Raw genomic sequence first — 15,932 nt, 5'->3', positions numbered from 1 at the left:
AATTACAGCTTCCTGTCAATGGGTTCGTCAGTGATAGCGGTTGTATTGTTCAGGCCCGTCTCATGCATGTTTGCGCAGCTGTACGTGTGTGTATTGAACTGAATGTGTGTTGAAATTGTAGACTTCGTCCTTGGCATCATCATAAAGTCTACCAACACATTGGGTGAATGCAGGTCTCTTTTCATTACAAAATAAATATTCTAAACAAATCAGTAATCAATGATGTGGATGTTTAATTAGAGCAGGGTCTATTTGCTGTGGGTAAATTATGATTTGTATGTAGGTTTACATTAGTGTATGTGAAATTGTTTATGAATGTTTTATGGAAGACATAGAACATGGTTAAATAATGTTGTATATCAAATACCACTGACTCCTAATGCGAGACCAAACGAATCAGGCTTTTGAATGGGGTTTCACCTTATGTGTCTGTTAGAATGGACACAACATATAGTATATAACATGCAGCATTTTATAAAACATATTGCATCATGTCCATCATCCTCTATGCAATTTTACTTCAAATACTTGGAATTGTGATGATTTTTTTCCGACTGTATTTGAAGGCAGCATCTACCTGTCGCGTGCATGTACAGTTTTGCCGCGATAAACAGGACAAACTGAGGAAAACTGACGCAGGTAAAAAACGAAGCAGATTCAAACCGAAAACGTACACGGTAGTACATTATGTTACATTTAATGATATTAATATAAATATAATACTCCCACCAGGTTGTCAGTTAGAGGTGTGATAACAGTGAGAAAGTCAGCGAGCTAAAATGAACACGAGCCAATTGTTTCACTATTAGCAAGCTAACGTTAACATAAATGCTCATTACAATTTAGCTCTTGTTAGCTAACGTTAGCTAGTTAGGTTACTGATCTAATGACAGCAATGTGAAGCTAATTGTTTTAATCCAAGCTGTCGACTATTAGTTAGGTAACTAATGTTAGACACTGGTAAATGGTTCAAACCCTTTTGTCCAGGTGAATAAAACCCCAACTGTTAACTCTTTGTTTTATTTGTTTTGCCTCTTTGGATAGAGTCTGTAAATGCAACAATAACTGGACTGTTTAGGGTGTGAAGGTTATGAATACACACAATGGCTGCTCAGACCTACATTGCCATCTCTGAGCTCCACCCAAACTTCTCCCACCCGGTGAGTTCAGATGACTTCAGCCAATTATGGCAACGTGGTATCTTTTTGTTCCTGCTGCAGCCCAAAAATAAATAAATCAATATCTTAATAGCCAGGAGCAATTTTCTACAATTGTGCTACAGGATGTATTGTAACAGTGTTGAGCTGTGAAGATAGCGACACACTGTCATTGCCCTTGTAATGTTTTGCAGACAGTGGCAGGTATCATCATTGGGAAAACTGATGTCAAAAGCTTTCCTGACAGAAAAAGTAAGTCCTCTTTTTATAGTTGCCCACCTTAGATGTGCGTCATTGCCACATCCTTTTTACAGTGTCTTGTACACCAGCTCCCTCTTCTGGAGAAAATATAAATACACCCTCTGAGCTCCCCCCCTTTATCATTGTAATTAAACATTAATTGATCCCATACATCTGAATTTCAGCTATTGGTGTAGACAGATTCACTTTTAGCTTCACCATTAAGGACTCAACTGACTTCTTCATTAATGTGTCGGCCTGGGGAAACGATGCATACATCAACGGGCTGTCCAACAGCTTCAGCACTGGAGACTGTGGTGAGGAAGTCACTCTCAAAGCCTACCCCTCGAAGCCTTAAAAATCCTTGACATTTTGTGGATTTGGCATATATATATATATATATATATATATATATATATATATATATATATATATATATATATATATATATATATATATGTATGTATGTGTGTGTGTGTGTGTGTGTGTGTGTGTATATATATATATATATATATTACTCATCAATATCAGTAGTACAAAATCAAGCTTTTACTTGTAGAATAAGAATCAAGCTTAACTATAAGTCGCAATAATATTAATAATATATTTTCTTTCGAGCTATAGCAAAAAATGTTTCACTTAATGTCGACGCACAAAACTGTTCCTTATTTTTCCAGTCATCGTTGAAAACCCTTTAGTTACCAACAAAGACCCAGAGAAAGGGGACAGATTCTGTCCCACAACACCAAGGTAATTAACACTATCAATACATATATAGTAGAATAATTAGTCGTGCTCACCCTGTTGTGCTTTAAATAGCTGAAGGCTGAAGGATAGTGAGGTTAACGCAATGTCATACTGTGTAAAATATAATATAACACAGAGTAATGTCAAAGTCTTCGGACTTACTGGTTCAAAGGCCTGTATCTGCTGTCTCAGCCTCTACAGGCTGCTGGTGTCGGAGGCTCATTCCCAGGTTTCTCTGTGTGCTGACATGAGCACCATCGACAGGCTGCTGCCACTGATCCACCTGCCAGCGAAGGACTCCCGAGATTTCTACTCTCTGGCAGACATTGTGGCCAATGGGCAGAAGCTGGATGGCACAGTGATAAATATACTGGCTGCAGTGAAATCGGTAGGGCGCCTTAAGGTCACAGTCTTTCAGTATTTAATAGTACTTTGAGCAGTTTGCCTTTGAGTACATTCATGCTTTGATGTATCAGTTATGTTTTTAATTCTTTAGTGTGAAGACATTTCCATGAACCTACTTTTAATTAGGTTATTTAGTTCTTACATTTCCCAGAATTATTTTCTCGGTAGATTAGGTCCTGATTTACAATCAAATAATATTGCTTGTTGAATCATGCATGGAACACTTGTGATGAAATCTTTGGCACATCATTGATTTTCGAGAGGTATTTTGAAAACGGAATGAGTAAAAAATGTATGATCTCATTGAGAAACGAAAATGTATTTTCACACACTGGTTTGATTAAATGGTGGTTTCAGAAACTATGGTGGAAAGTAGGCCGTCGAAGTTTGAAATGACATAAACAAAGGGGAAAGGGTTGTTAAAAAGTGGTCAAACGTAACATATTATGAAAGTCAGTCTTGAAAATAGCCTGATAAGCATGAAGGGGGATGTTGCTGTAGATGAACTGCACCTCACCTGGGAATGGACGAGATCAGGGGCCAGTAACAAAGAGCTGCCTTCACAAATACACAGGAAGTCACAGAAATATGCACAACCTGTCAGATCATTGTATTCTATCTACACAGCAAAAATTTATTTGGATTTCAAAATGTACTTAATTCATATCTTATGAATTGCCTCATGGACTGTCGGCCTGGGACAGACCGATGCACCATAACGGCTCTAAAGACATGCCTCGGTGTTCAGATAGAGGCCAGACCCTGCACTTACTGCCACTGCAGTTGTTCAGGAAGGGAAGATATTGTGATAGGAACTTGAGATGATTCTGAACTTTCGTTTACATTTTCAGATTGGAGAGCTGAAGCAGTTCACCACTTCAGACATGCGCAACGGGCAGAGGCTGGAAGTGAAGCTCTTTGATGACTCGGTCTCTTCCTTTCCTCTCGTCTGGTGTGTCATGCTGCTTTGTTCATTTGGAAAATTTTAATGAATTACTTTTGATTACTTTTTTTGCATTCTTTCTATTCCATCTTATTGACCCTTTGGATCACTGCTAGGTTACCACAAATGTACTTTGGTGTCGTGAAACCTCAGATTAACCTGTTGAACTCCATGTGTGTTTGATTTTCACTGAGTAACTCCCCGACCTCTGTTTCTCTCACAGCTGGGACAGAGAAGCCATTCAGCTTGTGCAAACTATGATACCCAAGGAGACTGGTAGGTAACAGCTGCTGCTCATTCTCAGCCACAAAAAAACATCTTTATTTAACTGTTATTTCTGCCTGTCACGTCCCGTTACCACACTGTACCAAGGAGAAACATGCAAAGTACATCTGAGACGTAACTGTGTGTTTATGTTTGAGATGGCTTACTGTTGTTTTAACTTGTATTCTTCATTCAAAGTGCTCTTCATAGCTGATGCAAAGATTAGCTTTGACAGCTTTCGCGACGGCATGACAGCAACCGTTAACTCGAAGACCATTATCACCGTCAATCCTGGTAAGATATCACAGTAACGCATACAAAAGCATGGGATCTGATATAACTATGTGAGTGCAATTACTCAAAAACAACGTTCTCAGCCATGGTGAACAGTGTTAGGGGAAAGAAAAGTATCATCTTACTGCTGGACAAGTCATTCATCATCTTCCATCAGACACCAGAGAGGCCAGTCTGCTGTTCAGCTATGCTAAGGAAGTATCTGAGTCTGGTGCTCTGGATCAAGATGAGAAGCCAGAAGACGTGCCAGGTAGGTTATAGTAACCGGGTAGTGTCAATGTAAAACTCAGCTCTTATTTCTCTTATGTTTGACTTTTCTATCTTTTAAATTTTCCTCATAAGTCATGATGTGAACTGACCGCTATGTACTGTAACGCGCCGTTCGTCTTGGTCTTTTCATGGTATTTGTTGACAATAAATAAACACATCTATCACCTGCCTGTCATTTAATTCTTCCTTTTATAACACACTGAATTATCAGAGGACAATGTTACAACGTGCGGCCTGTGTGAAAGGACTGCCGGCATGCATCAGTGTGCTGCTGCTTCTGTCTCTGCAGTGGACTCCATCACTGATGTGTACACAGTGAGCCAGCTGAAGCAGAAGGCCCAGGAGAATCCTGAAGCTTTCTTCGGCATCACATACAGCTTCATGTCCAGGCTGGACATCGACTCTTCTGTTTCAAAAGTCATCAAGACGCGGTGGTAAGTTCACCCAAGTGCATCGAGTTGATGCATTATTAAATAGTTCCTGCTTTTCATTGTTTTTCCCCTCACAACCCTGATGTTCTACTTCAAATATTTGAACATGCTGAATAACATAATTTATTTGGTCCGCTACTCATGATGAGCTACAGCGGATAAACAATTCCCTGATCGGTGTGTTTTCTCATTATCTCAGCTCCAGGTGCAAGTTTCTGGTGACTGAGGATGCACAGAGCTGCACCAACATGTTGTGCTCAGGGAGGGATCAGGCTCTTTTAGCCACCACAGGCTTCGACCTGCCGGTGGACATCACAGACCACACCGGCACCCTGCATGCCTGCAGCCTCAGGAGCCCTGTGGCAGAAAACATACTTGGCTGTACGGTCAGTACCTTTTCCCCAGGACGACGATCATTCAGCCTCAATTCTACACGTAGTAGCTCCTGTGTGTCGGGATTAAAGAACACGACAGAAGCGAGATGAATGACCAATGCATGTTAAAAATAAGAAGAATAACAACACTACGCTGCACTATGTTCCATCTGTTGTAGACCAATGAGTTTACCAGTTTGAATGATAACGAGCGGACTGCGATGAAGTGGAAATTTCTTTTGGAGAGATGCAAAATATATGTCAAGGTACAGTGGCTTTCAAATGAATGTTGTATGTGTGTTAGCTATAGAAGCAAATAATATGCAAAAGGTTTCTTATAATATGTTGTAGATAACCCCTTCCACCAAACTGAGATCTGGGACCAGGGGGGTGGTCCTGGCCTGCTCGGTGGCGGACCCAGGAGAGGTGAAGCAGCACATGTCGGCCCTGCTGCAGCGGCTGTGATCACAACACACACTGAAGGAGCAGGAAGGCACCTATGTTGTGATTGGCTGCTTTTCCTGCTGCGTGGTGCTGATCTGATTGAGATGTTAACACAGGTGTGACATGTGCAGGATTTGGATTTGGTGAATAGGTACATTCTCTGTATTATTTATTTATTAATTTATTTATTGAATGTGTTTAAATATATATATATATATATATAGTGTTAGCTTGATATATGTAGCTTGACTGCTTTTTTAAACTGTTAAATAAACTAATTTATGTGTTTATTATGTCAAGTGGTAAATGTATCAATCAACCTTTATTTGTCCATGACAAGATGCTTTAATGAACAACCAGGTTTTAAAACACCACATTCAATTTTTCCCAACAATTGTTCTAATTAAAGTTACTGTTGTCACATTTGTCCCAAGTACATTTTGACAACAATTTTACTACACTATAGTCTTGTACTGTTGGTGCTATGTCAATATAGATTGGCGGCATTTGCGAATTCAATTTGACACCATTAATTTCACCTTTTCTAAATGAAAACGCAATTAAAGCAACAGTTTATTTTTGTCAGGGCTTTACTTGGTACTGGTATTTATTTTAAACCTACGTGGCTGTGGTCCATTTGTCCTGCAATGATACAACACGTCAGTAGGTGGCGGCAAAGCGCTGGTTATCAAAGCGGAACCTTTGAAACATCGTATGTTGCTACGGGACCCTTTACGTGGACGTACAGATTTGTCGTCAACACAACAACTCAAGGTAATCTAAAGTTGTCGGATGTATTCTTCTAAGAAGTTGAAATGATTGTCACACATAGCCTCATACAGGGACACCTCTTTACAGACACATCTAACAGTTACTTAACTTTTGAGGTTGAAACGTCAGCCCGTTAGCTGCCTGCAGGGCCCTTAAAGAGCGAGGCTGCTTTGCTAACGTTAGCCCGCACGTTAACGTCCAGGTGGACTCCTATATTGCCACAATAAACAATAAATAAACGTTAACCCACGTTCCTGTTAAAAGAAGACATTTAACAGTCTCCTCTGTCCCCACGCAGCGACTTCTAGCGCGACGTGCCTCGCGAGCTCGGAGCGGTGACGGACACCAGTCGAGCATGAACGTGAACCAGGGGACGGTGGGCAGCGACCCGGTCATTCTGGCCACGGCCGGATATGACCACACTGTCCGGTTCTGGCAGGCCCACAGCGGGATCTGCACCAGGACAGTCCAGCACCAGGACTCGGTATCCTCTGACAAATGAAACCTGGAAAAAGGAGTTCATGGCGTGCTATTTTAATGATTGTGCACAGTGGCAAATATTCAACATTCAAATGATGGAGCTGATCAATTGACAGTGACAATATGATCATCTACTTTGTGTTATTCTGTTGTTTACTGTCTTTGGAGCAGTGGATAACCTCATCGCTCGTGTGCGTCCTGCAGCTTTTCAGTAGAAGGAGAGACTTGTTTCAAGCTCACTAATTGAAGCCAAGCTGTACAATATTAAAATAAATATAACAATCCACTTCCTTAACATTTTGCTCCCAGCAGGTAAACTCACTTGAGGTCACACCTGACAGGAGTATGATTGCAGCTGCAGGTTGGTTCACAATGTCTCTCAAATGTTCCCTTTCTCCTGAATTCATATCGGCCACGTGTCTTCCAGTCATTTCCACTTTTGCCTTTTTAGGTTATCAGCACATCCGCATGTACGACCTGAACTCCAACAATCCCAACCCGGTGATCAACTACGACGGTGTTAGCAAGAACATCACGTCTGTTGGCTTCCATGAAGACGGACGCTGGATGTACACGGGAGGAGAGGACTGCATGGCTCGCATATGGGACCTCAGGTACCGCAAAGGAAGGTCGCGGCGCTTACTCTCACTCACATTCACTCTGCGTTCGACGAACCTAACTTTGATCCCTGCTGCTGCTTCCAGGTCAAGAAACCTACAGTGTCAGAGGATATTCCAGGTCAATGCTCCGATCAACTGCGTATGCCTGCATCCCAACCAGGTGAGACATGCACACTGAGTCATTGATTGGTCCCAAAACTGTTTACTTTGTATTTTAGCAGTTTATATGTGACTGTTTTTATTATAAATCAGTTCAAGTATATCCCTACTGCCAATAAATGTCAATCAACACTTGTATGTTTTTCAGGCAGAGCTCATTGTTGGAGACCAGAGTGGAGTGATTCATATCTGGGATTTGAAGACTGACCACAACGAACAGCTGATTCCTGAGCCGGACGTCTCAGTCAACTCGGTTCACATTGATCCAGATGCCAGTTACATGGCAGCGGTCAACAGCTCGGTCAGTACCCAAAACTTCTGAAAAGTATACAAAATTGTAAAAGCATCCATTTTGTTGTTTTCTATTGTTTTCTTTTTTTTTTTTCTTTCCAGGGAAACTGTTATGTGTGGAACCTTGCCGGAGGCATCGGAGATGAGGTGACTCAGCTCATCCCAAAGACGAAGATCCCTGCACACAAACGCTACTCCCTCCGCTGCAAGTTTAGCCCTGATTCCACGTGAGTGCCCTTCTCCTCTACACACTATAGAGCTTTCTTTCCGATGTTGTTGCTAATGTTGTCTTGTGTTTGCCCTCGCCGCCAGTCTGCTGGCCACCTGCTCAGCAGACCAGACTTGTAAGATCTGGAGGACGTCCAATTTCTCTCTGATGACGGAGCTGAGCATCAAGAGTAACAATCCTGGAGAGACATCCAGAGGCTGGATGTGGGACTGTGCTTTCTCTGGAGACTCCCAGTATATCGTCACTGGTCAGTACATGAGCCCTGGCAAAGGGGTTATCGTCCCAACATTGCAACGTCCATATACTTGCATCATAATCTATCATGAGATCCTAATCTATCATCTCCAAATAAGGGAAGTGTTACTTGTAGTTAGACCTGAACACAAGGATCCCAAAGTCAAAAACAACTGATTTTCTTAGACATAGCATTTTATATATATATATATATATATATATATATATATATTTATTGAGGCACACATCGGGTTCTGACTCTTCTCCTCTTCCATCCGTAGCCTCCTCGGATAACCTGGCCCGTCTGTGGTGCGTGGAGACGGGGGAGATCAAGAGGGAATACAGCGGCCACCAGAAGGCCGTGGTGTGTCTGGCCTTCAATGACAGTGTGCTGGGCTGAGGAGGAGGAACAAGGACATAAAAGCAATGGACTCTTTGGAAGATGTGCCTCACTTGGGAATTATGAAATGATCTTCTTGATAAAGTTGAGGCTTGTGTTGGAACATTACGATGAATCTCAGCTGTGTGTTCCAGGATATTCTACAGTGCTCCTCCTTGCCAAATGTATGCGAGTATTCAGCGTGGCAGCAAGGCCGGCCAAAACGTAAATTCATAAAGTCGGAAAATCCACCTTAAAGGACCGAGCACACCATTTTGCGGGGAAAACTTGCGTACCAACAGTGTAGAAACGGGTAAGTCTAATTGAAACATGTTAGCCTTCATTAACAAACGTCATCACTGTGCACAAAAGTAGATCCTTTCCAATTCTTTGTTTTTAAATCGTGCACCGTATTTATTGTCAGCGTGGTTTTCTTTCTCATCTGTGGCATGTATAATTCATTTGATGCTCTTTATTCAAAGTTAAGTTGCGCTACCCTAAATGATCACGTGGATTAGGAAGTGTCGAGAGAAACGATGTACAGAAAATGATTCTGCTGTAAAGACGTCGTTCAAAGAAGTGAGTTTTGTCATTCTTTTTATTATTTTTTCATTTTCAGTCTATTGAAGAAAAGTTGGCCACAAATACACAACAGTCTTTTATTTAACAGATCCCAAAAAAAAATCTTATTGCAACTGGAACAGTTGCACATAATGATACTGCTGCAGTGGGTTACAGGAAATGCATTTAGAGGCATTTAAGAAGAAGAAAAAATGCACTCTGTAATCTCTTCAGAGTCCCACCAGAGAGGATATTACACAGAGAGTGACGACGGGCTTCGGCGATAACCGCGACAGCCTGTCTCCATCTCTTCTCTCTCGGAAGGATGGAAGTGGACTGGGAGGGTTGGCTGCTTCACTGGTTTGCAAGTGGCTGTATGGCACAAAGGAAACAGTCAAAGCTGGCTTTTTGTTCTTTTGCTTTTTTTTTATTTTTTTTTGAGAGGGAGCTAAAAAGACAACTTTGTTTCCCTGATCTTTCGCTGGGAGGAGGAAGAGAACACAGTCACTCTGGCAGGTAGTAGAAGCACACCGACACGCAGATGTTGCTGGGAAAGCAGATGTCGATGCAGAAGTAGACCAGCCTCTGTTTCCCCGGGCCTGAAAACAAGATGCACATAGTCACATATTAATGATTAATTGACAATATTTACAACAGTTTATGGTCTGAAAGCAGCCCGATTTTTAAAGTGCGCCGCCACCACATGCAGACTGTTGAGTGAGAGTAACTATAATGTCTTTTTTTCAGAAAAGGTCACTGCTGGACGTCATAGTTTTAGGTTTCGTCCTGACGCGTTGGCTCTTTATGGAGTTGCCAGCTGGCTCATTTCAAAAGCTTCCTTCATACGGCGTCTGTGGGTATACTGACATGAATCCCCAACGTCTGGTGTGTGCATACTTTACTAATATCTAAGATAACATGTCATAAGACACTTTAATCCAAATTTCAGTATACAACTAAATTCAAAACAATTTCCCCTCTGATGTTTGTGTACCCATTTAAAAAGAGAAGGTTGACACTAGTGATCAACACTCTTTCCCCCCCCCCCCCCCCCCCCCCCAAACCCAAACCTGGTCCGAGCAGTTCATAAAGCTTTTTAATAACATGACACGTTCTCACCCTCGACCCTCCTGGTCCAGTGGATGGAGCTGTCCTGACACAGAGCCTGGAGAGGCTCCTCCAGCGTGGACGCATCCACCTGACCGTCCGCCAGCACCCCCAGGAACTCCGTCTGCCTCCGGGTCTCGTTCCCGGACAGCTGGAAGTGACTCTGCTGAGGACAGTATCGCAACTACTCAACGGGAAGATTCTCAACAGGCCAAGAGTTTCTGTCCTCGTGCGAGCCTATTTAAGTGTGAGAAATCATATTCAGCTCCCAGTAACGTTGGGGTCAAAGCAAAAGAGGAAACCCTAAGATAGAAACTGAAGCTGCTTTTCGCCGAATGTCTTTGCTGATGAGGTCATTGCACATGTGTGTAATTGCACCTCTTACACCTGCGATTTGCTCCAATAGTGAACCATTTAATGTGCCCTTGTGCTTGAGTGTAACTACCATTTTCTTTCCACCTTAGCTGCAAAAAGACCATTGAATAAAGGGACTGAGCACATTTACTCTCCCTTTCCCTCCTGTCGTAGATTAAATCCCACATCATCGAGGCCATTCAAGTTCTCATGCACAATGAAGAATCAGACCCACACCAATCATATCTGAAGGCAACAGGGCTCACTTAGATAATCAATATCAGAGATCCAGGTATTTGTCACAAAAACACACACACACAGAGCTGTGTTTAAAGTCAGTCTTAAAAGCTAAAAGGTCCTCACACAGAGTGGCCATTGTGCACGCTGCGGGGCTCTGGCCTCCTGTAAGAGGATCCTGGGCACGGCGTGGGGGCCCGGAGGGATCAGATGTGCTGAGGAATTCAGCCGTGGAGGCGAGAGAGGGAGACTAGACGCCTCTTCATGCGGCCACCTCGCCGCTTGCTTTGTGCGGAGCGGCGGGGAAGTCATGCGAAACCTACATGAAACCCAGCAGGTCCTGGCTCAGTGGGGGCTTCTGGGATTAAGCTGCGAGGCAGGTTCAGAAATGCCAGCTCGCACATTAGCGAGGCGGCGACCTGGCAGAGTTAAAAGGGCAAACTTTCCTTTTCTTCATTTGCCCAGGTGCGTTTTCATCTCGAGTCTCGCATATCCTGAACGCGGCGAGGGAGAACCTATTATGTTACACGAGCCCCGGCCCGGTTCTCACGCGTTGAAATGTCGCTGCCCCCCCTCCCCCCCATCGTTACCTTGTGTGTTGACTCGTGGAGGAGGGAGTGCACGTTGTCGTAGTCGGACTGCTCCATCTTTCGCAGGAAGCAGCTCTCCTGCTCGACGGGCTTGTAACATATCAAACCCTGCAACGCGACAGCAGACAATCAGACATCCCACCGCCAACATTACCATTGAAACACGTGGCATCTCGTGCACATCGCCTGGACCACGCACATGTTTGACGTCAAAGAGCACGGTGGACGTCTGATTCGCAGGTGAGGTCACGGAAAAGGTCACCAGGTCCTTCTGCTGGTCCACAACGGCCGACTGGTTGATCAGAACTCCAGTCTGATCTGGGACTGTGATTCGGACAATCTGTAGAGACTACAGAAGCAGACAAATCAATGTCAGCAATGATGAGCTCAGGTCAGGTTAAATGTAGATGACGGTGGCAGGCGCATACCTCAGAGTGAGGCTGAGGAAACCCCAGGTGCCCCGTCAAACCCAGCGCAATGACGACCAGGAGCAGAGAGGCCGAGAGGCTGACCCAGAAGGCCTTGTGCGGGAAGTGGGTCTGGCTGGAAGCAGCAGAGCCCCCATCCTGGAGAGGTGTTTCCACACATGAGAACCAGTGACAAATTATTTGACTTGACGTAAACATCAAACTGTAGCAGGCTTGCCGAGATTTCTTCTTTCTTTTTTTTTACATATAGAGCAATACCTGGAATTCCCAACCCGTCATACAACTATCACCATTTTGCATATAAGCAAACAACCAGACATGTGCTGCCTTCATCCCGTAGCCAGCTGGAATGCATATCTGTCCTGTCAGTAGCTGCTGTTTACTAAAAGCCATCTGCTTACCGTGCACTGGGCTTCCTCCAAACGGGTTTCTGTATGTTTCCAGCACCTCACCATCCTGTGTCCCTTGCCGGCTCCTCACTCGATCTGCTCCCTTCTCGTAGCTAGGCATGGAGCTGTGGTCATGACTGAGAGGCAATACACCTGACCAGCTTCTTTGTCCCAGCAGCCCCCCCCCAATCCCCCCTTTCCTTCTTCTTCCTCCTCCTGTGGTCTCACCGTCTCCTTCCCAAAACAGTCACCCGCAACTCTGAATCTTGCCAAACTCAATTTTCGAGGTATTGTCTTCCTGTAATTTCCTCCCTTTTCTTTTTTTTTTTACGTCTACTGTGACTTATGAGTCTCCAACATTAGCCATCTTTCCGGTGCACACGTTCCCCCTCACTCAAACACACACTTAGATGAGAGGAATTGGCCGCCCTCCCCAGCCCAGACAATGGACAAAGAGGGTGAGGCAGGTGCAGCTTGGAAAGCCTCTCATCAGCTGAGAGGTGATCTGACTGTTGCAGCATCCAGCCGATGACAATCCAAGGTGACTTTAGGCACGGGGCCGAGAGGGATGTTTGCTTTGTTCACTTAGAACTTAAAGCCACAGAGAGCAGACGCTGATTTAGTAAAGATAGTTTGAATTTTATTTGTATAATGGAGCATTGCTTTCAGTGATTTGTGGAGTCAAGGACAAGTCAGAGGAAACAGACGGAAAAGAAAGATTGGGGGAGCTTTTAAACATGTACGACTACTAGTCCCTGTTTCACTACTGAACTAACATGACAGAGCCGGGTAGCATTGCACCACACCAGGAGTACCACTGTAAATGTTCTGCTGAGGTGTGAAGAAAACTGAAAACTCAGGTCGGACCCAGTTCAGTGCCCTTTGGCCCCATCTGTGCCTATTATTTATACTCTAAAACAGCTGTAGATCTGGACGCACATACTACAAAACTGTGGACACATCTTGTGTGCTCATTTCCCTCCTCGAGTTTGACTTAGTTGCTTAAGGATGGGGGTGGGGTGGGGCGGGATTGCATCACAGGCTGGTTCTTTTAAAGTACACTTTCCTGACTCACCCAAAAAGCAACATACACACATTTAAACAATACTGTAAATCCTTGTTCTTACATTATTATTAATAAATCAATCGTTAATATCATGTTAAATTAGCATGTTTTAATAGTGGTTTAGTTAAATATTGGAGTCTTTGTCTCGTCTGTCACGCATCAGCAAGCTGCTTGGCTGTGACTTAGTTAGAGATGATTAATCATTTTAATCCAATGACAAATATTCCCTTTTAGAAGACAATGGAGTCTGGCATGTGACAGGCGAGCCAGATTTCACGGGTTTAAAGCTGCTCAGCTATCACGTCGCTATACGCCATTCCTGCCGGACTTGCTGCTGGTTTCATCCCTGCAGAGCCGGAAGAAGGTCTGCGATGCTCTCCACGTAATAATCCGGCACCATCCTCTGCCTCTCGACGCAGCCGCTCTTCTGATGGGCCTCGGCCTCCGCCACAGTGCTGACCCCCGTGAGGGTGAGGAGGGTCTTCAGGCCGCAGTTGGAGCCCAGCATGATGTCCGTGTCCAAGCGGTCGCCCACCATCAGGCAGCGGTCGGGGTCCACGCCGAATTTGGACGCCACGCAGTCGAACATGAATTGGTTGGGTTTGCCCACCGTCTGGGCCTGGCGCTGGGCGGCTGTCTCCACGGCCTGCAGCAGGCAGCCTGTACCTGGGAGGAGGAGGAGTGAAGGGCAAAGGTGAGGAGACCTTGGACTCAATTTCCCGTCAGATACCAGCTATTCACTTCCCTGTGTTATCAATAGGCCCTTTTTACTGCAGCCATTTTGGATTATGGTGCAGACATTTGTTTCATTCGCCTCAACTATGAAAGCTCCCAGTGTAACATACAAATCCCCCATAGTCCTTGAAAGCACAATGTTTGGGGAACAGGTATGATTCTAAGTTGCTTTGGATAGCATCAGCTAAATGAAATGCAACTTTTAGAACTAAAGTTAGAATTATGTTTCAACTTTGAGACCACTTTGCATGGGTGGAGCTTGTCGACAGGCAGGTGGAGAAAAACAAAACGTCTTCAGATATGCCTGTGAGTTATGGAAAAACATTCTCTCCAGGAAGAAGCCTTGATCGTGATTACAGTCCCTGCTTCTGACAGTTTTCAGCATGCTTTCTTTCGAGTCTGTGCAGGTTTTAGTGTATTTGAGTGACTTTCTAAGTAGTAATCCTCAGCTTACTAGTTCATGCATTTCATAACCTGACAAATCCAACAATTAGGCCATATGTGTCACCAAACAAAACTCATGTGAGCGGTGTATCCAAAAGTAGTGTAGAATCTCCACTAATGAGCCACCTAAATGTGTGCGTGCGGGTGCACGGGAGCCTGTGTGATGTGCGCGCGCAGAGTGAGTATCCCTACCTGGGACGGCCTTGCCCCCCTCCAGGGGCAGCCTGCTGTCCCTGTTTGTTCCCACGAACAGACAGGCCGGCTGGGTCAGGTACTGCATGGCTCTGTTTACTTTCATGTAACTGAAGTGTTCATCGAACCCGACCACCACCGCCTTCACGTCGGGGTCCAGGGGCACGTTGGCCCAGTCGTTCTGCTTCCCGACGACGTGGTCCGGTCCCACGCCGGTCTGCTGGATCCCCACCGCCTCCAGCTCCTCTCTCATCGCGTCGCTTCCGATCAGGTACACTTTCCCCCGCAGCTCGCAGACAGTCTTCAGGTACATCGCGGAGCAGTACGCCGTGCCGAACACCTCGTCTTCCCTCGCGTTGAACCCCAACGTGGACATTTTGTCGACGTACATCTTCCTCGTCTTGGTGCTGTTGTTGGTGACGAAGAAGACCCGCTTCCCTCTTTCCTTGAGCAGGTTTATGACCTGCGGGGCGCCGGGGACGGCCTGGTCCCCTCGCCAGATGACCCCGTCGCAGTCGAACAGGACGCTGTCCACCGAGTCCAGCACTTGTTTCACCAGCGCTCCGCTCAGCCGGGTGCATTGTGGCGCAGACATCGGGGGTTAGAGTTGAAGCGAGCTGTGACGCGCTGTCAGATTCAAAGACGAATACTCGTCCCGGACCGCAGCGTTAAGTAACCGTGTGACCGTTACTGCTCGGAGTCACCGCCGTTAGTGTCATGAAGTCCCGTAACTGCTGGACGTAGAAACCGGCTGCGCCTTTGTCGCCGGTTGTTTGGTTAAACAAGAGTAGCTAAGTGTTAAAATTCACGGCAGAGGAAAATCCTGACCTTCCACTGAGTGTTGCGTCAATACTGCAGTTACTTCCGTACCGGCTTAAAGAGACAGGAGCCCCTTTATTTATTATAGTTCTAACGACGTATTTAATCCACGGTAACAACACAGGGACTCGTCCAGTCCCACCGGGTCAGACTTCTGTCACGAACCCCTGTTCGCATCCTGTATTCGTCTTTCCAAAAAGAAAAAAAAGTATATTGTCAATATCACGGCTACGAGCTACTAAAAGCCAAGCACGCTGTTCTTTTAAGTAATCTTCTTG

At 44.9% G+C, this 15,932-nt stretch overlaps 4 protein-coding genes across 4 annotated transcripts; 2 read left to right on the top strand and 2 right to left on the bottom strand.

The window, feature by feature from the left end:
• The first annotated feature begins 1,103 nt into the window (after positions 1-1,103).
• On the top strand, positions 1,104-5,590 carry meiob (meiosis specific with OB-fold). The gene is made up of 13 exons (XM_034559142.1): positions 1,104-1,160; positions 1,352-1,409; positions 1,583-1,714; positions 2,075-2,147; positions 2,337-2,532; positions 3,401-3,501; positions 3,716-3,768; positions 3,955-4,050; positions 4,208-4,300; positions 4,610-4,754; positions 4,951-5,137; positions 5,305-5,391; positions 5,477-5,590. The coding sequence occupies exons 1-13, from the start codon at positions 1,104-1,106 to the stop codon at positions 5,588-5,590; spliced, it is 1,392 nt and encodes a 463-aa protein (XP_034415033.1).
• A 699-nt stretch (positions 5,591-6,289) lies between these two features.
• Positions 6,290-9,311, top strand: mlst8 (MTOR associated protein, LST8 homolog (S. cerevisiae)). The gene is made up of 9 exons (XM_034559459.1): positions 6,290-6,343; positions 6,639-6,824; positions 7,130-7,181; positions 7,272-7,434; positions 7,525-7,600; positions 7,748-7,900; positions 7,993-8,117; positions 8,203-8,366; positions 8,635-9,311. The coding sequence occupies exons 2-9, from the start codon at positions 6,696-6,698 to the stop codon at positions 8,751-8,753; spliced, it is 981 nt and encodes a 326-aa protein (XP_034415350.1). The 5' UTR covers positions 6,290-6,343; positions 6,639-6,695; the 3' UTR covers positions 8,754-9,311.
• Positions 9,312-9,377: 66 nt separating this feature from the next.
• Positions 9,378-12,560, bottom strand: bricd5 (BRICHOS domain containing 5). The gene is made up of 6 exons (XM_034559460.1): positions 12,411-12,560; positions 12,010-12,147; positions 11,781-11,930; positions 11,582-11,689; positions 10,413-10,566; positions 9,378-9,892 (listed from the first exon to the last, which is right to left on the bottom strand). The coding sequence occupies exons 1-6, from the start codon at positions 12,462-12,464 to the stop codon at positions 9,798-9,800; spliced, it is 699 nt and encodes a 232-aa protein (XP_034415351.1). The 5' UTR covers positions 12,465-12,560; the 3' UTR covers positions 9,378-9,797.
• Positions 12,561-13,016: 456 nt separating this feature from the next.
• On the bottom strand, positions 13,017-15,716 carry pgp (phosphoglycolate phosphatase). The gene is made up of 2 exons (XM_034559456.1): positions 14,836-15,716; positions 13,017-14,130 (listed from the first exon to the last, which is right to left on the bottom strand). The coding sequence occupies exons 1-2, from the start codon at positions 15,428-15,430 to the stop codon at positions 13,805-13,807; spliced, it is 921 nt and encodes a 306-aa protein (XP_034415347.1). The 5' UTR covers positions 15,431-15,716; the 3' UTR covers positions 13,017-13,804.
• Between the last annotated feature and the right edge of the window lie 216 nt (positions 15,717-15,932).

Source organism: Cyclopterus lumpus, chromosome 19 (genome assembly GCF_009769545.1).
Source record: "Cyclopterus lumpus isolate fCycLum1 chromosome 19, fCycLum1.pri, whole genome shotgun sequence".
Classification (NCBI taxonomy): Eukaryota; Metazoa; Chordata; class Actinopteri; order Perciformes; family Cyclopteridae; genus Cyclopterus; species Cyclopterus lumpus.
Note: the sequence above shows the minus strand (reverse complement) of the source record. Positions and strands in the feature narration are given on the sequence as shown.

What these genes read in the sequence shown, in the direction of transcription:
- meiob (XM_034559142.1), top strand. Translation starts at nt 1,104, where the DNA reads ATGGCTGCTCAGACCTACATTGCCATCTCTGAGCTCCACCCAAACTTC. An exon ending in CATTATCACCGTCAATCCTG is followed by an intron (nt 4,051 to 4,207) that starts GTAAGATATCAC and finishes ATCTTCCATCAG; the next exon opens with ACACCAGAGAGGCCAGTCTG. An exon ending in AAAACATACTTGGCTGTACG is followed by an intron (nt 5,138 to 5,304) that starts GTCAGTACCTTT and finishes CATCTGTTGTAG; the next exon opens with ACCAATGAGTTTACCAGTTT.
- mlst8 (XM_034559459.1), top strand. Translation starts at nt 6,696, where the DNA reads ATGAACGTGAACCAGGGGACGGTGGGCAGCGACCCGGTCATTCTGGCC. An exon ending in TATGCCTGCATCCCAACCAG is followed by an intron (nt 7,601 to 7,747) that starts GTGAGACATGCA and finishes TATGTTTTTCAG; the next exon opens with GCAGAGCTCATTGTTGGAGA. An exon ending in AAGTTTAGCCCTGATTCCAC is followed by an intron (nt 8,118 to 8,202) that starts GTGAGTGCCCTT and finishes CCTCGCCGCCAG; the next exon opens with TCTGCTGGCCACCTGCTCAG.
- bricd5 (XM_034559460.1), bottom strand. Translation starts at nt 12,464, where the DNA reads ATGGTGAGGTGCTGGAAACATACAGAAACCCGTTTGGAGGAAGCCCAG. An exon ending in TGGAGGAAGCCCAGTGCACG is followed by an intron (nt 12,148 to 12,410) that starts GTAAGCAGATGG and finishes ACACCTCTCCAG; the next exon opens with GATGGGGGCTCTGCTGCTTC. An exon ending in CTGGACCAGGAGGGTCGAGG is followed by an intron (nt 9,893 to 10,412) that starts GTGAGAACGTGT and finishes TCTTGTTTTCAG; the next exon opens with GCCCGGGGAAACAGAGGCTG.
- pgp (XM_034559456.1), bottom strand. Translation starts at nt 15,430, where the DNA reads ATGTCTGCGCCACAATGCACCCGGCTGAGCGGAGCGCTGGTGAAACAA. An exon ending in GGGGGGCAAGGCCGTCCCAG is followed by an intron (nt 14,131 to 14,835) that starts GTAGGGATACTC and finishes TCCTCCTCCCAG; the next exon opens with GTACAGGCTGCCTGCTGCAG.